Source organism: Toxotes jaculatrix, chromosome 2, assembly GCF_017976425.1.
Source record: "Toxotes jaculatrix isolate fToxJac2 chromosome 2, fToxJac2.pri, whole genome shotgun sequence".
Taxonomy (NCBI): domain Eukaryota; kingdom Metazoa; phylum Chordata; class Actinopteri; family Toxotidae; genus Toxotes; species Toxotes jaculatrix.
In genome coordinates, this window is record NC_054395.1 from 3438563 (window position 1) to 3456661 (window position 18099).

An 18099-nucleotide genomic window follows, 5' to 3' on the forward strand; every position below is an offset into this window, starting at 1 on the left:
CACCCTCTTCCCCTCTTGGATTAACTGCAACTTAGACCTCTCCAACTCCAACTTCATCCTCTCAGTATCCTGCCCCAACCGCTCCAACTCCAGCTTCTCTTTCCTGTCCCACAGTCTACGTAATTTCCCCTGCTCAAACTGCAATGTCAACAACTCCTTTTGTTGCTCAAAAGTCAAACCAGCTGTCTGCACCACTGCTGGTGCAGCCTCTGACATGGGTGCTGGTTCCATCCCAGGCTCACCTTTGTGTGTAGCACACCCTGGTCAAACAAAGACAAAACTACTTTTCTGACTTCCTCTTTACGACACTTATCGGCAACAACAATATTATGATTAGCTATTTCCACTAGCTGCTCTAAAGTCTTACAGCCCTTAACAAGTGCTAATGTTGGTGACTCAAAGAACTAGGCCAAGGAAGCCATTACCACCAACACTCATTCAGAAAATACGGTAATCACCGTCAAGCTGCATTGAGGCAAATACCAGCCTCTTCACAAGGAATACCTCCCCTCACTGCCTACCCCAAACTGACTAAATCTCAACCCTAGGCTTTGTGTGATACTTGTGCTGGGTATTTACGCACTGCATTGCCGGCAATAATCATGCAGGCAATGGCTCAGCCCGACAGCCCGGTAAAGCAACCATGAACTGGTGACCTACCTGCAGTAGCGGATGTGCCCCCGAGACAGCTGCTCTTGCCACGTTCTCACCACACTATACCCCCCCAAAAAAACCAAACGGACCCAATCCCTAAAGGAAAGTGCCCCACAGCCTGCTGGAGAATTCCCTGTCCAAAAGTGCATCTAGGCGGTGACACCAATTTCCTGATCAGTACCAATAAAACACAAATCACACAAAATGGCTGCCAGAAAGCACATGGTGTAGCTACCCCAATGATCAAAATATCCACACAAACTGCCCAAAATACAAAGCACAACCAAAACCAGCATATGGCTAGACCAAAACCAACTAAAAAAAACATACCATCCCTGGTCTGCTTCCTAAGGCAACAAACAAAACCTACCACAAAATACTCTTAAATGGATGAGCCCCCATTTTAGCCATGACCTGGCTCAAAGGGTCACAACAAAAAGGGAGAAAACGCCATGTAAATGTTCAAATAAATACTTTATTTAACCAAATGAAACCAAATAAGACCAATTGTGGGATGTGGAAAATCAGTGGAGTCAGTAGTGTAAAGTGTGCATGATTGAAGAGTGTGAGTATGAAGGTGTTGAATGAGGTGAAAGAAAAACAAAAGGTTAACTCAAAACAACATAATCAGACCAAACCAAACACACAGTGTGCCTGTGGACAGAGAAAGAGAGAGAATGAGCAATCGATTGCAGTGGCTTAAATAGACTCTCCACCAGAGCCCAGGTGTGTTGAGCCACTCAAGACACCTGTAAACAGGAGGAACAGACACACCCAGAGGATGTCACACATGAAGACAAGACACACCCAAAGGATGATACACATGGGGCATCACAACTGGCCTCTCAAGTGCCCTCAGCATCCTTTGTTGCATATATCAGAAAAGGTCTGGTTGTGATACCATGCTGGAAACCATACTTTGAACCTCCCCAGCAGATGGCTGTTGTCAATTGATTACAGCTACTTGGACAGATGTCTTTTATAATTTTTGACCATGTAGTCTTTGGTGTTTCTGTTATTTAGCCTACCTTAATTGATAGTATGGACAAAATAATAGAAATATCTGTTAGTATAATGCAATGCAATTCATCAGCACCTGTTAAATTGTAACATCCTCCAAAATAACCATAAAGTTGAATCACATCTCTGTAAACAGCAAACAACAAAAACTTACTTATGGACTTGCAGGTTTAGCCATGTGTACCTAATAAACTTCCAACTGAGTCTATATACAATATACAATATAGAATATGCATGTATAACAATGATAGACAAGTTAGACAAAGATAGACAAGTTACCTCACCTTAATATTGCAGCCCTTTAACAACATTTGACCCCCACAAATTGATGTCACAGATATTACATAAGACCATTCAAACACAGATACTACTCTATGCCATTGGATAATCTTAAATGAGTGTGCAGGGAAATGTGTTAAACATGCCTCTCTAAATGTAGCTGAGTAGTTGGCTGTCTCTGTGTGGCAGAGAGTACAGTAAAGCTGTTTCAGAAAACCCTTTCCCCCACACCCTTCTCATAGGGGGATTTGGGGAGCTGTTTGTTTTGTGAGAACAAACAAGTGCAACACTATACATTTCTTCCAGAGTATAATGATATTACATTTCCCACCTCTCTATGATGGGCAGCTTTTCACTGTCTGCAACAGGTATAACTACTTTTTATTTCCCTTGTGGCAGGACATCATACAATGTAGTTCTGTTCAAATACAGCCCAACTCTAAGTTTGAAATCTCATGGCCAGAGATGGCCATGCAGTTACAGAGGCACAGGCAAAATGCAGTTACTGTGTTTTGTCTTGGTTTTTTGTTTTACAAACTTACTGTAAGCTGTTTTCTACGCCCTATACAGTAAAAGAAATGTCACAAAGTAACATTCTGGTCTCAGTTCTCAGATCTCGTTTTTACCAAATATGTGAATACCATGTTCAGGCTTTGTAGAGCAGTAGAGGTGAGAATAAAATCATTTTATGTAATAATAATAATAAAAACATCATTAAAGTATAAAGTCATATCTAAGAACAGCCTGCGCTGAACATAATGTAGGTGGTGCTTTTGATGTTCCGCTATTGTTAGGCAGCTTCTCTTCTTCCCTATTTATAGAACTGTCTCTCTCTTTATCACTCCTCCCTCCATCACCCTTGGATTTTGCAGGATGGGTCAGGAGCTTTTTTAGTGCCACTCTCGTCCAACAATAAAGACTGAGTCAGTTTTTGCTGCCAGTATTTGTACTGCATCTGAGTGCAGTAGAAAGTTCGGTGGCGTGTCAGAGGCAGGGACGGACCAGCAGCCATGGATGATGTATATAAAGCTGCGGTGAGTACAGAGTATACCAAGTGTGATAGGCTACTTTATTTCTCTGATAATTCACGTTAAGGTCATGACTTCTAAAGCATGTGATAATCAGAAAATCAGATCTGACCATTGAATGGTGTGCTTCAACAACAATAACAAAAAGACAAAAACATACAACAAACACACTCTACTGGCATGCATGTGTTTAAAGTTTAGAGGCCGTTGTGACAGCTGCATACAGCTGCTGACATCTTATAGTCAAGAACAAAACCACATACTATAGCAAATCCCTGCAGTAACTATGACCTTTGTTAAGGTCGAAAACAAAACTTTTTGTTGTGATTGTGTCCGAGAGGTTTGGATTCAACCTGATGATTTTTGAGGACATAGTTTGTGTTGCTTTTTTATTTATTTAGATTAACTCAACACAGAATAGAGAGAATAGAGTTCCAAATTTTGGAACTCTATAGGCTATAGACACTATAGACATTAGAACTTCAGTAACATACAGTATAGAAATCATAGTCCTTGTACTGGCTCTAACTTTTGTTGAGGACACTGAGGGCATGTCCTTGGTACTGTGTTATTTTTTTCCTTTTTGGAGGGGTTGGGCTAGGGTTAGGGTTTTTTGTAAAAGAAAAATAATTGGTATGTTTGAAAGCACAAAAACAAGAATGTGTGTTCCTTCAACTTGTACAATTCTGAAACAATAGGTATGATAAGCCTAGACAGAGAAGAGTGACAGGCTGCTGTGGTTAGGTCATATTTCTGTGCCTGACAATAGAACAAAGAACAGCTGGACAGTTCAAGAGGAAAATGAGAATGAACAGCTGATGGCTATAAAACAAATGGATGACACCAGACCTCCACCCCCTTAGCACTTTGACACTGCAGTCCTACTACACTGAGAGCAGCACAGGCATGAGGTGATCAGTACAGTTGCTGAGCTGAAATTGTACTCCAACTATAAATATACCCCCCCCCCCCACACACACACAAACACACACATACACACATATAAATGTTCATTTGAGTTTATTTCCTTACAGGTTGAAAACTTGACAGAGGAACAGAAAAATGGTGAGGAAGCTACTACTGCTATTACTATCTATATTTACCATTATGTACCTACTAGTACAACTGTTGATACTCATATCACTTATCTTCTAGTATGACTACTACTACTAACAATACTGTGCAAAGGAGAGGTTTCATTTAAGTTTTCACATAGACACAAACATCACATCCACATCCTTTATATATTATTCAGTGCAATCAAATATACTAAATGGATAAACAATGATGTCAGTCAGTGTGTTCCCATCTTTTAAAGAGTACGCCAGTGAAGGATTTATCATGGATAATATTGCATATCCATGAAGTCCTTTCCATGGACTCCGCACCAAGCCTCCAAAGAAAGGAACTTTATTCCACACTGCAGATATATTATATGGGCCTGCCGTAGCAACACAGGACTGGTGTTCCTAAAAAAACAATGACAGGTTTCAGTGTTGATATAGATGCTACTGCTAGTTTTGAGAAGCTGAAGGAGCCAGGGAGTAAGTTCGGTTCCTGGGCCACAAAAGGTCTCCTCTCTGCAACACTTAGGGCCACTGGGATTAATATTAGGAGAATGTTTATTGATTTTAAAAATTCCCAGTATGAAAAGAACAAGATAAGCAGAAACACTGTAGTTGTAAGTGAGAGCTAATGCATGACAGAGAGGGGTATTACAATAAATAAATAGCCATAAAACACTCACAGACTGTCACTTCTTCAGAGAGCTGACTTTCTCTGATTCTTCCCCTATCAGTAAGTATTCATTCAAACAATTAAAATCTTGCAACACTGAAGAATAAGAATCTACAATAATCTACAATACAGTGAGTCTGTGATGAGGTTTTGTAATGTGACAAAGTTGTGTCTATTTGACTAATTTCAGTTCTTCAGGTGAAGTTGAAACACAAATAATTGAAAAAGGGGAGAGGAGCTTTCAAGATTTTTTTTTTGATCCAATTCAACAGCATTGTCTTAAAGTTCCAGACAGTCCTTTCTTTGTTTTTTGTTTTTTTTCATTTACTTATTTATTTGTTAGCTTAACAGGAATATAATTTCCATATATGTATTAATTGATTTCCAAGAAATCTCCTGGAAAGAAAAAGTAGTTTGGTACTGATTAGGGGTGGAGTTAAAAAAAAAATGGCCCAGGACTTTTAACTGGAATTAATGCACCAAAACTGGTGGCTGGCTCCAAATCTGGAGATGCAATCATATACAGCCAGTGTCACACTGAGATTCTTGTATTGCACAGTGGTTAACTTAAGACTGATGATTTGTAAAACAATACATAAAATTGTTTTGTTGTCAAATAGCCTAATTACTGTTCATACGACTCAATTACAGATGATTTCATTATTATTAACACTTTTTTAAACTACTGTCCACAACTACAAAAGCTACAGCCTCAAAAATGACCGTGAAACTGAGTAGACACACTAAACAAGAGAGGCAGCTGTGGTGCAGCAAGTAAAGAGTGCGGACTTTGGACCAGCCTGAGATTGGAGGGTTGCCGGTTCGATCCCTCGACAAAGCATAATTGATATGGGTGGTGGTGAAGGAAACGCCCACCCCCCCTTCTGCGACCACAGCTGTGGTGCCCCTAAGCAAGGCACCAACCCATACCAGCTCCCCAGACGCCCTAGTGGGCATCTCTAGTGCATGTGCATGCTTTGTGTGTGTGTCTTTCGTTCATTTGGTGTGGGTAAAATGCAGAGATCAATTTCCCCGGTTGTGGGATAGTAATGGAATAAACTTAGAACTTAGAAACTAACAAGCATTAATAAGTAAGGTATTTGGTGTTTACTGCTGTTTCCTTTTCTCAGTTGTCTGCGGAGTTGCTGCTGAATGCGCAGCTATTTGAAGCAATTGGAGTTTAGCTTCTTTTCAATGAGCTTCTCAGCCACTTCTTAACGTATTTTTAAAATTTGTTATTCATGTAAGACTATTCAGAAACAGCCCACTACTGGCTGCCTCAGTGTTTCAATGATGATAATCAGTGGTGGAATGTAACAAAGTATTTGTACTTCGTTACTGTACTTAAGTATTTTTTACGTATCTGTACTTCACTTAAGTAAAAATAATAACGCATACTTTGGATTTTACTCCATTACATTTTGCAGCAATTATCTGTACTTTCTACTTCACTACATTTCTACAATTTATGCTGTTACTCGTTACATGTTATGAACATTATTTCCTCAAAATCTTGTATGAAAAAAAAAAATAGACTGCGTTGAGCCGTTGTTTGCCATTGCCAACCAATCAGGGTTGGCAATCAGGGTCTGGTTCTATTACCCCCAGTGATGGCGGAATGCGCATTTGGTAGCAGCACGAGGTAGTGGACTGGCCTGATTCCAGCGAGAAGAAACGACATGTAACATCGACATGAACCCAGAGCCAATGCCGGCTGAGCGTGAGCCTGAGCCCTCCAGCTCAGAATTAGACAGCCATCTTTGGCCGTATTTAAGCAGGTGACATAGGCAGAGGCATAAATCAGTATATCTACATTCTTTATCAAAATCGGCTTTGGAGCGGCCTGAGATCCGAGGGTTGTGGGTTCGATCCCTCGACCAAGCAAAAAAAAAAAAAAAACGGATATGGTGGTGGTGAAGGAGACGCACCTCCCCTGCCTCTGCGACCATGGCTGTGGTGCCCCTGAGCAAGGCACCGATTCTCCCCAGCTCCTCGGGCGCCTCACTAGGCAGCCCCCTGCCCCAGCGTCTCTAGTGCATGTTGCTCATGTGCATAATGCTTGTGTGTGTGTTTCGTTCACTTGGTGTGGGTAAAATGCAGAGAATAATTTCCCCAGGAGGGATGAATAAAGTAATTTAAAAAAAAAGAATAAAAAATGGCCCCAACACTGAGACAACCCATTGCGTGAGTACTTTTACTTTAAAAAATACTTGAAAGTAAATTTAAAAGTAAGTACTTAGTACTTTTACTTAAGTAAGATTCTTGATGCAGTACTTCCACTTTCACTTGAGTATATTTTTTGCGGGATATTTGTACTTTTACATAAGTACTAAGCTTCAGTACTTCCTCCACCACTGATGATAATGTGAACACAAACGGTAAGCAGTTATGTGGAGCCGATGTGAACTTAGTTTACTGGAATGAAGCAAATGTAAGGGAGTTCATGGCCACACTGAACCAGAGTGGGCTAGGCAGTCTGCTTGGCTGGGCTGATCACTATGACACAACAGTATATATCCCTCTCCCTCTTTTTGCTCTCATGTTTTTCACTTTGGGCCACCAGTTCAATTTTGTTACCTACTGTGAAAAAATCCTGGTTCTCTGGCCAGTCTGAAACTGGTGCTGATCATAGGTAAAACACAGACAACTGAAACACAAACGTGACACTGAAAGCCTTTTAGCCACACAACAGGTCAGCTTAACATTAAAAAGCAACTTGCAGGTTAAAGTCTTACTAGATAGTATTCTTAAAATGTCCTGGAAATAATCATTTGAAAAGTAACTGCAGAAAATCTGAGGAAAAACCTTGATGTTTTAAGCAAAGCCCTTAAAAAAAACTTGTCGAATTAGATGAAAACTTGAGAAATTAGGAGTTGGCTCAGCCTCTCCCTGTATTAAGACTGCAATAACCATGGGAAGTCACCATAGTAAACAGTGCTAGTTTCAGTGCCTGGGTGCATCAGTACACCCTGCCTCACCATTTCCCCTGCTAGCAGCAGCTTCTGGTGCTGCTGCCACTTGCAGGTCTGTTGTAGATTCAGCTCAACAAAAACGTGAACTGTGCACCGTAAGTCTTGTTTTCTAACTTCTAAATTAGTCAGCATTGATTTAATTATTTAAATAATTAGAAGCAATATGCGCCAAGTATTTGTTGTTGTAAAACCCACCAACAAGTTAATGTCAGCTAGCATTAGTATCCTATTTTGTAAAATGTACCATTTGAGAATGTATCTTCCATTTGCTACCTTTAGAACCCTGAAATCTAGTTGCATAGCTTGGTGACTTGTTTGCAAAGTTATTGCATTTATAATTTATTTCCATGTGGTGTCATAAGGTCATACAAGTAAAGATGCACAGCCAGTAGTGCTGTCAGTGCCTCATGAAAACAGTTTAGACAAAAAAGACCTTCATCAAAGTAAGTTTTATCTTTTGTGTTAGACTACATTAGCGTTAGCTCAGTGCACCTGATTAACTGGGAGTTAAGTATTTGGGTCATTCCAGAATTGGAGGACATTTTGGCTTCAAAATTCTTGAAAAATAAACCTTCACTTTTCTGATTTTCTGCTACATATTCATCAATAATAGGTAATAAACTATTAAAGGCTTGATTAGCTCAACTTACAGATCAATGTTACAATTTTTATTACATGATTTATTTGGCGTTTACAATACAATACTCTAATCACGGTAACAGGGTTGCAGGTAACAAGGTTGCAAATCGGTACTAATGTTAGATTTTTCTCAGGAGTAGAAGCTCGCTGTTTAGCTAGCTGTTACTGCTGACCAAGAGGACAAACTAACTTATGTAAATAAGTAAAGAAAAAAAAATAATTGTCTTATTCTGATCATATGCATAACAGGGTTGCATGAGGTAGAGTGAGACATTCAATCAAGGCTAACTATGTTATAATAATATCAAAAATAGAAGTAAGGACATACTCTACATGCTCTACCCATTCTTTTGGAAAACTGTTTGATGATGTCAAGTCCAGCATATCATTTGATTCACTGCTTTCTTCTTCTTCTACCGTGCTAAAAAAGGTTATGGTAACAGGGTTGCGTGCATGTTGTGGGACACACGTTCCATGAATAATAATTATTATTTGAAATATTATGTTTATTAAAACAAATGTTCCCACAGTTACAAGAGACAGCACTGAAACAAATAATACCAAAAAAATTAAATTTAAATTTCATTTTAATTGCTTTATTAGAGATTCAATTTGGTAATTAGGGGTGTGGGACAAGAGAAAAATGGCATTTTAGGGGGTACTCCAAACTTATTTGGTATTTTTAAAACTATTTTCAAGCATTCTTTTCTCAGTTTTTTTTAGATTTGGTCTCAGGACAAGTAAATTTACTCAGAAACTGCATGTTTTAGTATTTTGTATGTGGATTATTTAAAATTTGATGGGTGGGATGTAAAATGTCCTCCAATTCTGGAATGACCCATTTATTGGAACAGAATATTCCTTCCTGTTGTTGGCACTTTTAGCTGTGTTCTTTCAGACACATTGGTTTATTCACTAAAACTTGCTAAAACAACTACAGGATCATTGAATGTAAACATTTTTTCTTTCCCCCAGCATTTGCATCAGCCCTGATGGAGCCTCTAAGAGAGAGCTACTCCATGCCACCAAAGGGTCTATGCCAGAAGTTCACCAGGAATGAGGCTGTTACCTTGCACAGCATTCACAGTTTAATACAGGCCATTAGAAACCTGCACATATGTTGTGGTTTTCTGTTCTACAATTTACATCGTATAAACTTGGCCAAAGAGGTTACATACACAGTCACATTTGTTTGCCTGAGACTCTGATGAAATCAGGAAATTTGCAACTTGTCTTGGGAGTATTCGCTTTGAGTACTTTCTAGTTTTAAATGGGTCAAATTATTTTCTTTTGACCTGAAACATTTGGTTCATCCACATACATATATTTTAAAGAAGTTCCAGTTTTGTGTTTTGTGGACCTTAATGTCCTGCAATTCATGAATGTAATATTACTCACAGGTTGTATTTAAAAACGATGTTCGTTATAGTCTGGGAATGCTGCTGTGACATGCAAGCCTTGCTATTAAAGCAGTATGTGTTATATATATGATTTTAACTGCGTAAACTGTTTTTGTACAATAAGACACACTTTGTGATTGTGATTAATTGTGTCGATTATAACCCAAACGAGGCCATTGTAAACTTCCCCTTCATATGGAAACCGTATTCTGATGGCAAGCACAACACACTGATACTGGGTTAGGGCCTCCCTTTGTTTCCACAAGATGTTGGAAACCTTGGAGCTCAACGCTGACATGAATCTTCATATCATTCCTGCTGCCTAGCCTCTAGAAGACGGAAACTGTGGCTATAAAGGGATGAACATGGTCTGCAACAACACTCAACATGACTGATTGATATTAAGGCCCAAAGTGAGCCAAGAAAACATTCCCCACACCATCACATCACCACCGCCAAAATGGATTGTTGATACAAGGCAGGTTGGGTCCATGCATTCTTGCAGGTTGATGCCAAATTCTGACCCTAACATCAGCAGCCACAGCAGAAATCCAGATCCATCAGGCTGCATGAACAAGCAGGTGTACGGGTGTTCCTAAGGAAGTGATCAGTGATCAGCCACAACATTAAAACCAGTTGCCAGTTTTAATGTTGTGGCTGATCGATGCATATTTTCAACCTCTTTAGTCCCAAAACTAACAGTAGCATCCATATCTCCTATTGTTAAACTTGACCTTGCTTGACAACTCTCCTTTGCATCAAATTTGTCCTCCCTTACAAAAACATCTCCACTGATTCACTGGGGTTGCCAACCTGCCAGTGTCTCATTAAAACATTTGTAAAGGTTTGGAGTTACAAGTAGCTTAAACAGTTATCTTCTTGTCAGACAGTAACAGTTGCTGTGTCTTCTCTAGAGTTCAAGGCTGCATTTGACATCTTCATCCAGGATGCAGAGGACGGCTGCATCAGCACCAAAGAGTTGGGGAAGGTGATGAGAATGCTGGGACAGAATCCCACCCCTGAGGAGTTACAGGAGATGATTGATGAGGTGGATGAGGATGGTATGTCAGCATCATTAAGTTTGTCACAATGCTGCACTGTAGACATCAGGATCATGTTTGTTTCATGAATTGGACAAAAGTAATTTTAACAACACTAAGGCAATTTGAGTACAAATTAAAAGGATTATCAGAGATCGAATAACTTCAAATAAAACGTTGAGATATTGAGTCTTCCTAATGTCATGGTGCATATTCACAGGCAGTGGCACAGTAGATTTTGATGAATTCTTGGTTATGATGGTCCGCTGCATGAAAGAGGAGAGCAAAGGAAAATCAGAAGAGGAATTGGCTGAACTTTTCCGCATGTTTGACAAGTAGGTTTTTCCTCTTTATTTCTGTATAAATACTACACAAATACTGAGTCTTTGTGATATCATAGTGCATATTCACAGGAAGTGGCACAGCCACAGTATTTTGATGGGTTCTTGGTTATGCTGCTTGAAGGAGAAGAGACAAAATTTTAAAGAAATTCAACTAATTCTAGAGAATTCAGTGCTGACTCCACTAGGGGCCCCCCTTGGATCAGGAATTAGAGTGGGTTGTCTGCTAATCAGAAGGTTAAAGGTACAATCCCTGACTCCCGACTCCCAGTGAATCCCAATCTGTGTGTGAGTGTGTTTGTGTTAGTAAAAAAAAGTGAAGTATGCATCGAAAAAACGTATGAACGTGTGTGAATTGTTGAATGAGATTTTGCTAAGACTAGAAAAGTGCTACATAAATGCAGTCCATTTACCATATACTAGCAGAACTTAGATGATGTTTTAAATGTCACTAAATTAAAACAGAACTCTCTCAGTGACCTTGATCAATACCCAAAACCTCACTGGAATGTGTTACCATGTTAGAAAGAAAAGATGTGCTTCAGAACAGTACACTCAGAGCAGAGATTTAGCAGTGCCGTGGTTCAACTCGGCAGATGTTCCAGATGAGTAATAAACCTAATTCTTTTATTTGTGTTGAGGAATGGAGATGGCTACATAGACTTAGAAGAGCTGAAGAACATGCTGGAGTCCACTGGGGAGGCCATCACGGAAGATGACATTGAGGAGCTGATGAAGGATGGAGACAAAAACAATGATGGCAAAATTGATTATGACGGTATGTTAGCAAGCAGGAATATATTTCTTTATATACCTATATCTGTATAGAGACATATATATATATATACACGTTACCAGTCAAAAGTTTGGACACACCTTCTCATTCAGTGGTTTTCCTTTATTTTTATTACTTTCTACATTGTAGATTCATACTGAAGACATCAAAACTGTGAAGGAACACATATGGAATTACGTAGTTAACAAAAAAGTGTTGAAACCAACCAGAATATGTTTTATATTTTAGATATCCTCGGAGTAGCCACCTTTTGCTTTGATGACAGCTTTGCACAGTCTTGGCATTTTCTCAATCAGTTTGATGAGATAGTCACCTGGAATGGTTTTCCAACAGTCTTGAAGCAGTACCCAGAGGTGCTTGTGCTTGTTGGCTGTTTTGCCTTCACTCTGTGGTCCAACTCATCCCAAACTATCTCAATTGGGTCAGGTGATTGTGGATGAATAAATCACCAATGGTGTCACTAGCAAAGCACCATCACACCTCCTCCTCCGAAGGTGTGTCTGGTACTGTACATATACAGATATAGATAAGTTGATTTTTTGTTTGTGCTCTTTCCGACAGAATTTCTGGAGTTCATGAAAGGTGTTGAATAAAGGAGTCATCTGGAAGCCACGCTGCAGCGTCTAGCTTCACTTTTGATATTATCATCAAAGGCCATTACTGAAGACATGCTTCCAGCTTGTGTGCTTTTAACAACACAAACGATGCACCTGTTCTTAGCAGACACCTGTCCTGTCAGTTGTTCTCAAACAACACTGCCAAAGCCCTGAAAGGTTTTCCTCGCACCAACTGCAAAAATATAAAGGCTATTTTCAATAAAATTATTTTCACAATTGTATATTTTGTCATAACGTGATTTAATGTGTTCATTACATCATATTTTACATCTTCAGAAAAATAACACAGAGCTTAAGAAGCCATTGTGTAAGGATATGATTAGTTTGTCACAATATGATTTTTAGGAAGTGATAATAATGTTCTATCATCCAGCCTCAGCTTTTTTTTGATATGCTCATTGTGTTTTTTTCTGACATTGATGAGTGTTGTAAAATAGTTTTCTGGCTGTATCAGAAAGACGTTGTCAGATTTGTCAACATGCTGACTGTGATGATCCAGACCACGGATTGGGATGTGGCGTTATTATTATGCTAATGCAGATGATGATGCATCATAAATGCAGAGTCTGGACCTTTTGGTAGTATATTATACATGCAGTTGAGTTTACCCACTGGTAGATGGTATAATAACCCAAAGAAAGAGATGTGTCTACCACCTTAATGCTGATGTCATATAAACTTTGAACTGAAGGGAAGAATTTACTTGTTGACTCACTGATGTATTGCTTTCCACAGAACAGTCAGACAACAGCATCACCAAATGTAAGTGTAACATGGAGTGTTTGAGTACATCACTAGAGCCACATGCAGGGTGCATGCACTGCCAACTAATGTAGAAGCCTATTCTGGTCTCCTGTCTTAATTAGATGCAAAGAGCTGTGTTTCAAATAATGTGTAGGACACTCAAAATTGAAATAACTGTAAGCATCATATCCTTCATTTTTGTTGTTCTGATTTCTGCTTCTCCTTCCTCCTCTCCTTTAAATGTCCCAATGTATAGAATAGAATAGAATAGAATAGAATAGAAATACTTTATTCATCCCAAGTTGGGAAATTTCACTATCACAGCAGCAATACACAGGTACTCAGCCTCCAAATATAAACCTCTAGTGGTAAAAAATAAACAATATAGACATTATTTACAGAAATAGGATTTTAAAATAAGAGTAAAAAAGGAAGTGTGCCATTTGAATAGAAATATAAGATATAAGATCTTATGTAGATGTACAATGTGTGTTTTCACCTGTATTTCTTTCTTTTTAAAAACTGCCTCCTATGAACAAACATTAGTTAAATTTTCCACAGCCGACACGTTTAGTCCCAAACCATGTTTTCTTACATAGAGGAAATTTTTCGCAGTTAATGGTGGTGGCGTAGCAACATAGCACGTTTACAATACAGAAACATCATTAAGTGCTCCAATTTTGAAAGTCAAAGTGTAGCCAGTGTGCATTATTTAGTCTATCACTTCAGTTCAGACAGATATATTTTTTTGAATCTCAATAAAATTGCTGTGAATCATCTGTAGACCTGGTCAAAAAATAATTCCGATTAAAAATTAAACAATTATATCTCATTAAAAATGCAAAAATGAAATGTATTTCATATATTTTCATTCTGGCTCTAGTGATGTACTGAAATGTATTTCATTTTTGCGGGGTACACCCTGGACTGGTCGCCAGTCAATCGCAGGGTTAACACACAAAGACAGACAACCACACACACACACGCACTCACACCTAGGGGCAATGTAGAGTAGCCAATTAACTTAATGTGGATGTTTTTGGGATTGTGGGAGGAAGACGGAGTACCCGGAGAAAACCCACACAGGCACATGGAGAACATGCAAACTCTGCACAGAAGAGCCCAGACCGGTGTTCGAACCTGGAACCCTCCTGGTTTTTATGGTGGTTAGCTTATGTGCCAGACTATTTCATTGTGACTTTCTCCCCTACTGATAGGATTAACAACACACGCTAGTATTAGGGGACTTCATCATCCAAAATGTTCGATTAGCTTTGCTTACTGTCTACCTGGGGCCGGAGCTTCTGACATAGAAGCTAATCTTAGGGTGCTGGCATCATGATAAATGGACAGCATTTATATAGTGCTTTTCTTGTCTTATCAACCACACAAAGCACTTTATACTACAAGCCACATTCACCCATTCATACACTCACTCATACAGCTTTTCTATACATACAGCACTATTCTATCACTCACACGCACTCTGCCACACAGTATGTGGAGGCAATTTGTGACACAACAATTTGGGATTCATTATCTTGCCAAGCACACTTCAATGTGCTATTCAGATCTGCTAGTTTAGCTTATTTACTTACTAACTTTTGCTTACCTTTTGTCATTACTAGCCTTGCAGCTAATATTGTTATTCACCTTGATGGTCACGACACCAAATTATGGCAATTGGAGGTCACAAAAATTAATGTGGAGTCTGTGTGTACATGTGCAAAGACGATGTTGGACCAGTGATGACATGTAGAGCTGCATGTCATCATTAAACCGCTGGCTGGCAAAGTGATGTCCAGAAAAGGACTGTAATGACATTATACTAAATACATATCCTTTAATATTGAGTTGGTCCCCCTTTTCCAGCTATAACAGCTTCCACTCTTTTTTCACTCTTCACAATTTTTGTTCCAGTTCATCCCAAAGGTGCTCGATGGGGAACACAGTTCCACTGCTCCACAGTCCAGTGTCGGTGTGCTTTACACCACTCCATTTGCCGCTAGGCATTGAACTTGGTGATGTGAGGCTTGCATGCAGCTGCTCAGCCATGGAAACCCATTCCACGAAGCTCGCTTGAGGTCACTGAGCTTTTCAGAATGACCCATTTTGTAACACAAGTGTTAGGAAATGGAGATTGCATGTCTAGGTGCACTTGAATTCAACACTTAACAGGTGTGACCAAATACTTTTGTCCATATAGTGTATATGGCATTGAAACTGAACATTTAATAGTCTTTCCACAGAATCATCTTTTATCAAACATTTGAACTCCTATAAATGGGGGTGGCTGTGGCTCAGGAGGTAGATCCCTGGCTCCTTCAGTCTTCATGTCAGAGTATCCTTGGGCAAGATACTGAACCCCAAATTGCCCCAGATGTGCATATTGGTGTGTGAATATGTGTGTGTGTCAAAAAGTGCCAAAAAGCCTTAGGATGAATGTGCGTGAATGGGTGAATGTGACTTGTAATGTAAAAGCGCTTTGAGTGGTCAAAAAGACTAGAAAAGTTCTATATAAATGCAGTCCATTCACCATTTACTATATTCCATTCCATTAAAAATGTCTCCACTAGATGTTACTCTGGTAAAACATATTGTTACTCTAGATGAAATTACTCTGACACCCTCTCCATATTTTAGAGTAGGCTAAAAAGCTTCCTCTTTGATAAAGCTTATAGTTAGTTCTGGCTCAGGCCTTGCCTTGAATCATCCCCTAGTTAAAATGCTATAGGCTTAGACTGGCGAGGGGACTTCCCATGATGCACTCCTCTCTTCTCCTCTCCCTTTCTTTCTGTTTACATTCATATCCCTTAATGCTTGTTACTAACTCGGCTTCTTCCCTTTCTTCTTTCTTGCCTCTCTTCTCTTCTATTCTCTGCAGGTTCATCTGCCCCCAGAGCTGTGGAGCTGATGGCTATGGGCCACCTACTGCCCCATAATTAGATTAACTAACTACTATTCTTTGTCCTATTATTAGTCTTACTATCATTAGCTCTAGTATTGTTATTGTTTGTATTATTAGTCCTATTATAAATCCTACTATTGTCTTCTTATTTTTAGTCATACTATCATTATCAGCAGCCCCGCCCCTCCCTATACGCAGAACACGCACTGTGTGTAGGGCCCTATGTTTGCAGAGGGGGCCCCGTTTTGAGTGAGATGTGCAAATTGCTACTGAGGAAGAACAAGAAGAAAAAGAGAATTGTTTGGGCCGAGAAACACAAGGAATGGACATTAGACCAGTGGAAATATGTACTTTGGTCTGATGAATCCAAATTTGAGATTCCACCTGCTGTGTCTTTGTGAAATGCAGAAAAAGTGAGTGGATGGTTTATAAATGTGTGGTACAGGTGTGATGGTGTGGTGATGGTGCTTTGCTGGTGACACTGTTGGTGATTTATTCCAAATTCAAGGCACACTTAACCAGCATAGCTACCACAGCATTCTTCAGTGATATGCCATCCCATCTGGTTTGCTCTTAGTTGGACCATCATTTGTTTTTCAATAGGACAATGACCCCAAACACACCTTAAGGCTTTGAGGCTATTTGACCAAGAAGGAGACTGATGGAGTGCTGCATCAGATGACCTGTCCTCCACAATCACCTGACCTAAACCCAATTGAGATGGCTAGGACCCCAGAGTGAAGGTCAAACAGCCAACAATTGCTCAGCACCTCTGGGAACTCCTTGCAGACTGTTGGAAAATCATTCCAGGTGACTACCTCATCAAACTGATTGCCAAGAGTGTGCAAAGCTGTCATCAGAGCAAAAGGTGGCTACTTTGAAGAATCTAAAATATAAAACATATTCTGGCTGGTTTAACACTTTTTTGTTAACTACATAATTCCATATGTGTTCCTTCATAGTTTTGTGGTCTTCATTATGAATTTACAATGTAGAAAGTAATAAAAATAAAGAAAACCATTGAATTCACTGAGCATAGCTCAGCACACCCTGTCAAGCTGGGCAGCCAGGAACACGAGGAAAGGAGGACCCAAATGCAGAAAACCCCAAGACGGAGAGATGAGTGAATTAAAGTCTCTTTACTTAAACTCAAAGTCACCCCTCCAAGAAGGGGCTGTAAAGGGTTCAACAAATGTCCTAGAAGATTTTAAAACAAAACAAAAGGGTTCAGAAAACAGCCCTGTTACGGTCTGATCATGACAGACCCATATGAAGATGGGAGTTTAGATGCTGGTGGTGGTGGACTGCAGCCAGCTGGTGGTTGATAAAAACCCTGGACATCTTGGAGGTTATGATGGTGATGGAAAGGAGGTAGGTCTGAAAGAGAGAGAGGCCCAGTTGCAACAATATTAAAAAAAATAGCATCAAGTGATTAATTGACTTGTGGAACAGAAAGATCATTAACTAGATAAAATAACATCGGGATTGTAAGTGGAAAGTGGAAGTGAAGGAAAGAAATAGATCAGGACTATATAGCCAATGTCAACCCATAGAGAAATAAGGCAGAATGTCAGGGAAGAGACCTTAATTACTGAACTTTCGACAAAATCACTCACAGTAGCACAACACATTTTCCATTTTTAATTAAATAAAGTATTCACAGCCCTCAAATTTGATTCAGTCTTAAATATGAAGTTTGGACTGAGTAACGAAAAAGCTCTGACTTTCAAATTTTGATACAATGTTCTTCCACAAAAACAGGACAGAGACCTGTGGTGCTGTCATTTCTCTATTGGTGACTTTTAAAAGGCTTCAGCTGAGACCTAAATGGGCTACAATATGGGTCCTAAGTGGGTTTGTCTGCAGTTTCCATGGTGCCCTGCCTGTGTTTTCCCATATGGGCTTGAAGTGGGTTCTGACTGAG

The 18099-nt window shown here is 39.5% G+C and overlaps 1 protein-coding gene across 1 annotated transcript; it reads left to right on the top strand.

The window, feature by feature from the left end:
- The first annotated feature begins 2824 nt into the window (after window positions 1–2824).
- tnnc1b (troponin C type 1b (slow)) lies at window positions 2825–12744 on the top strand. Its single transcript, XM_041064763.1, has 6 exons — window positions 2825–2987; window positions 4016–4046; window positions 10644–10790; window positions 10990–11104; window positions 11752–11888; window positions 12468–12744. Exons 1-6 carry the CDS (start codon window positions 2964–2966, stop codon window positions 12497–12499), a joined length of 486 nt encoding a protein of 161 aa, XP_040920697.1. The 5' UTR covers window positions 2825–2963; the 3' UTR covers window positions 12500–12744.
- Window positions 12745–18099: the final 5355 nt, after the last annotated feature.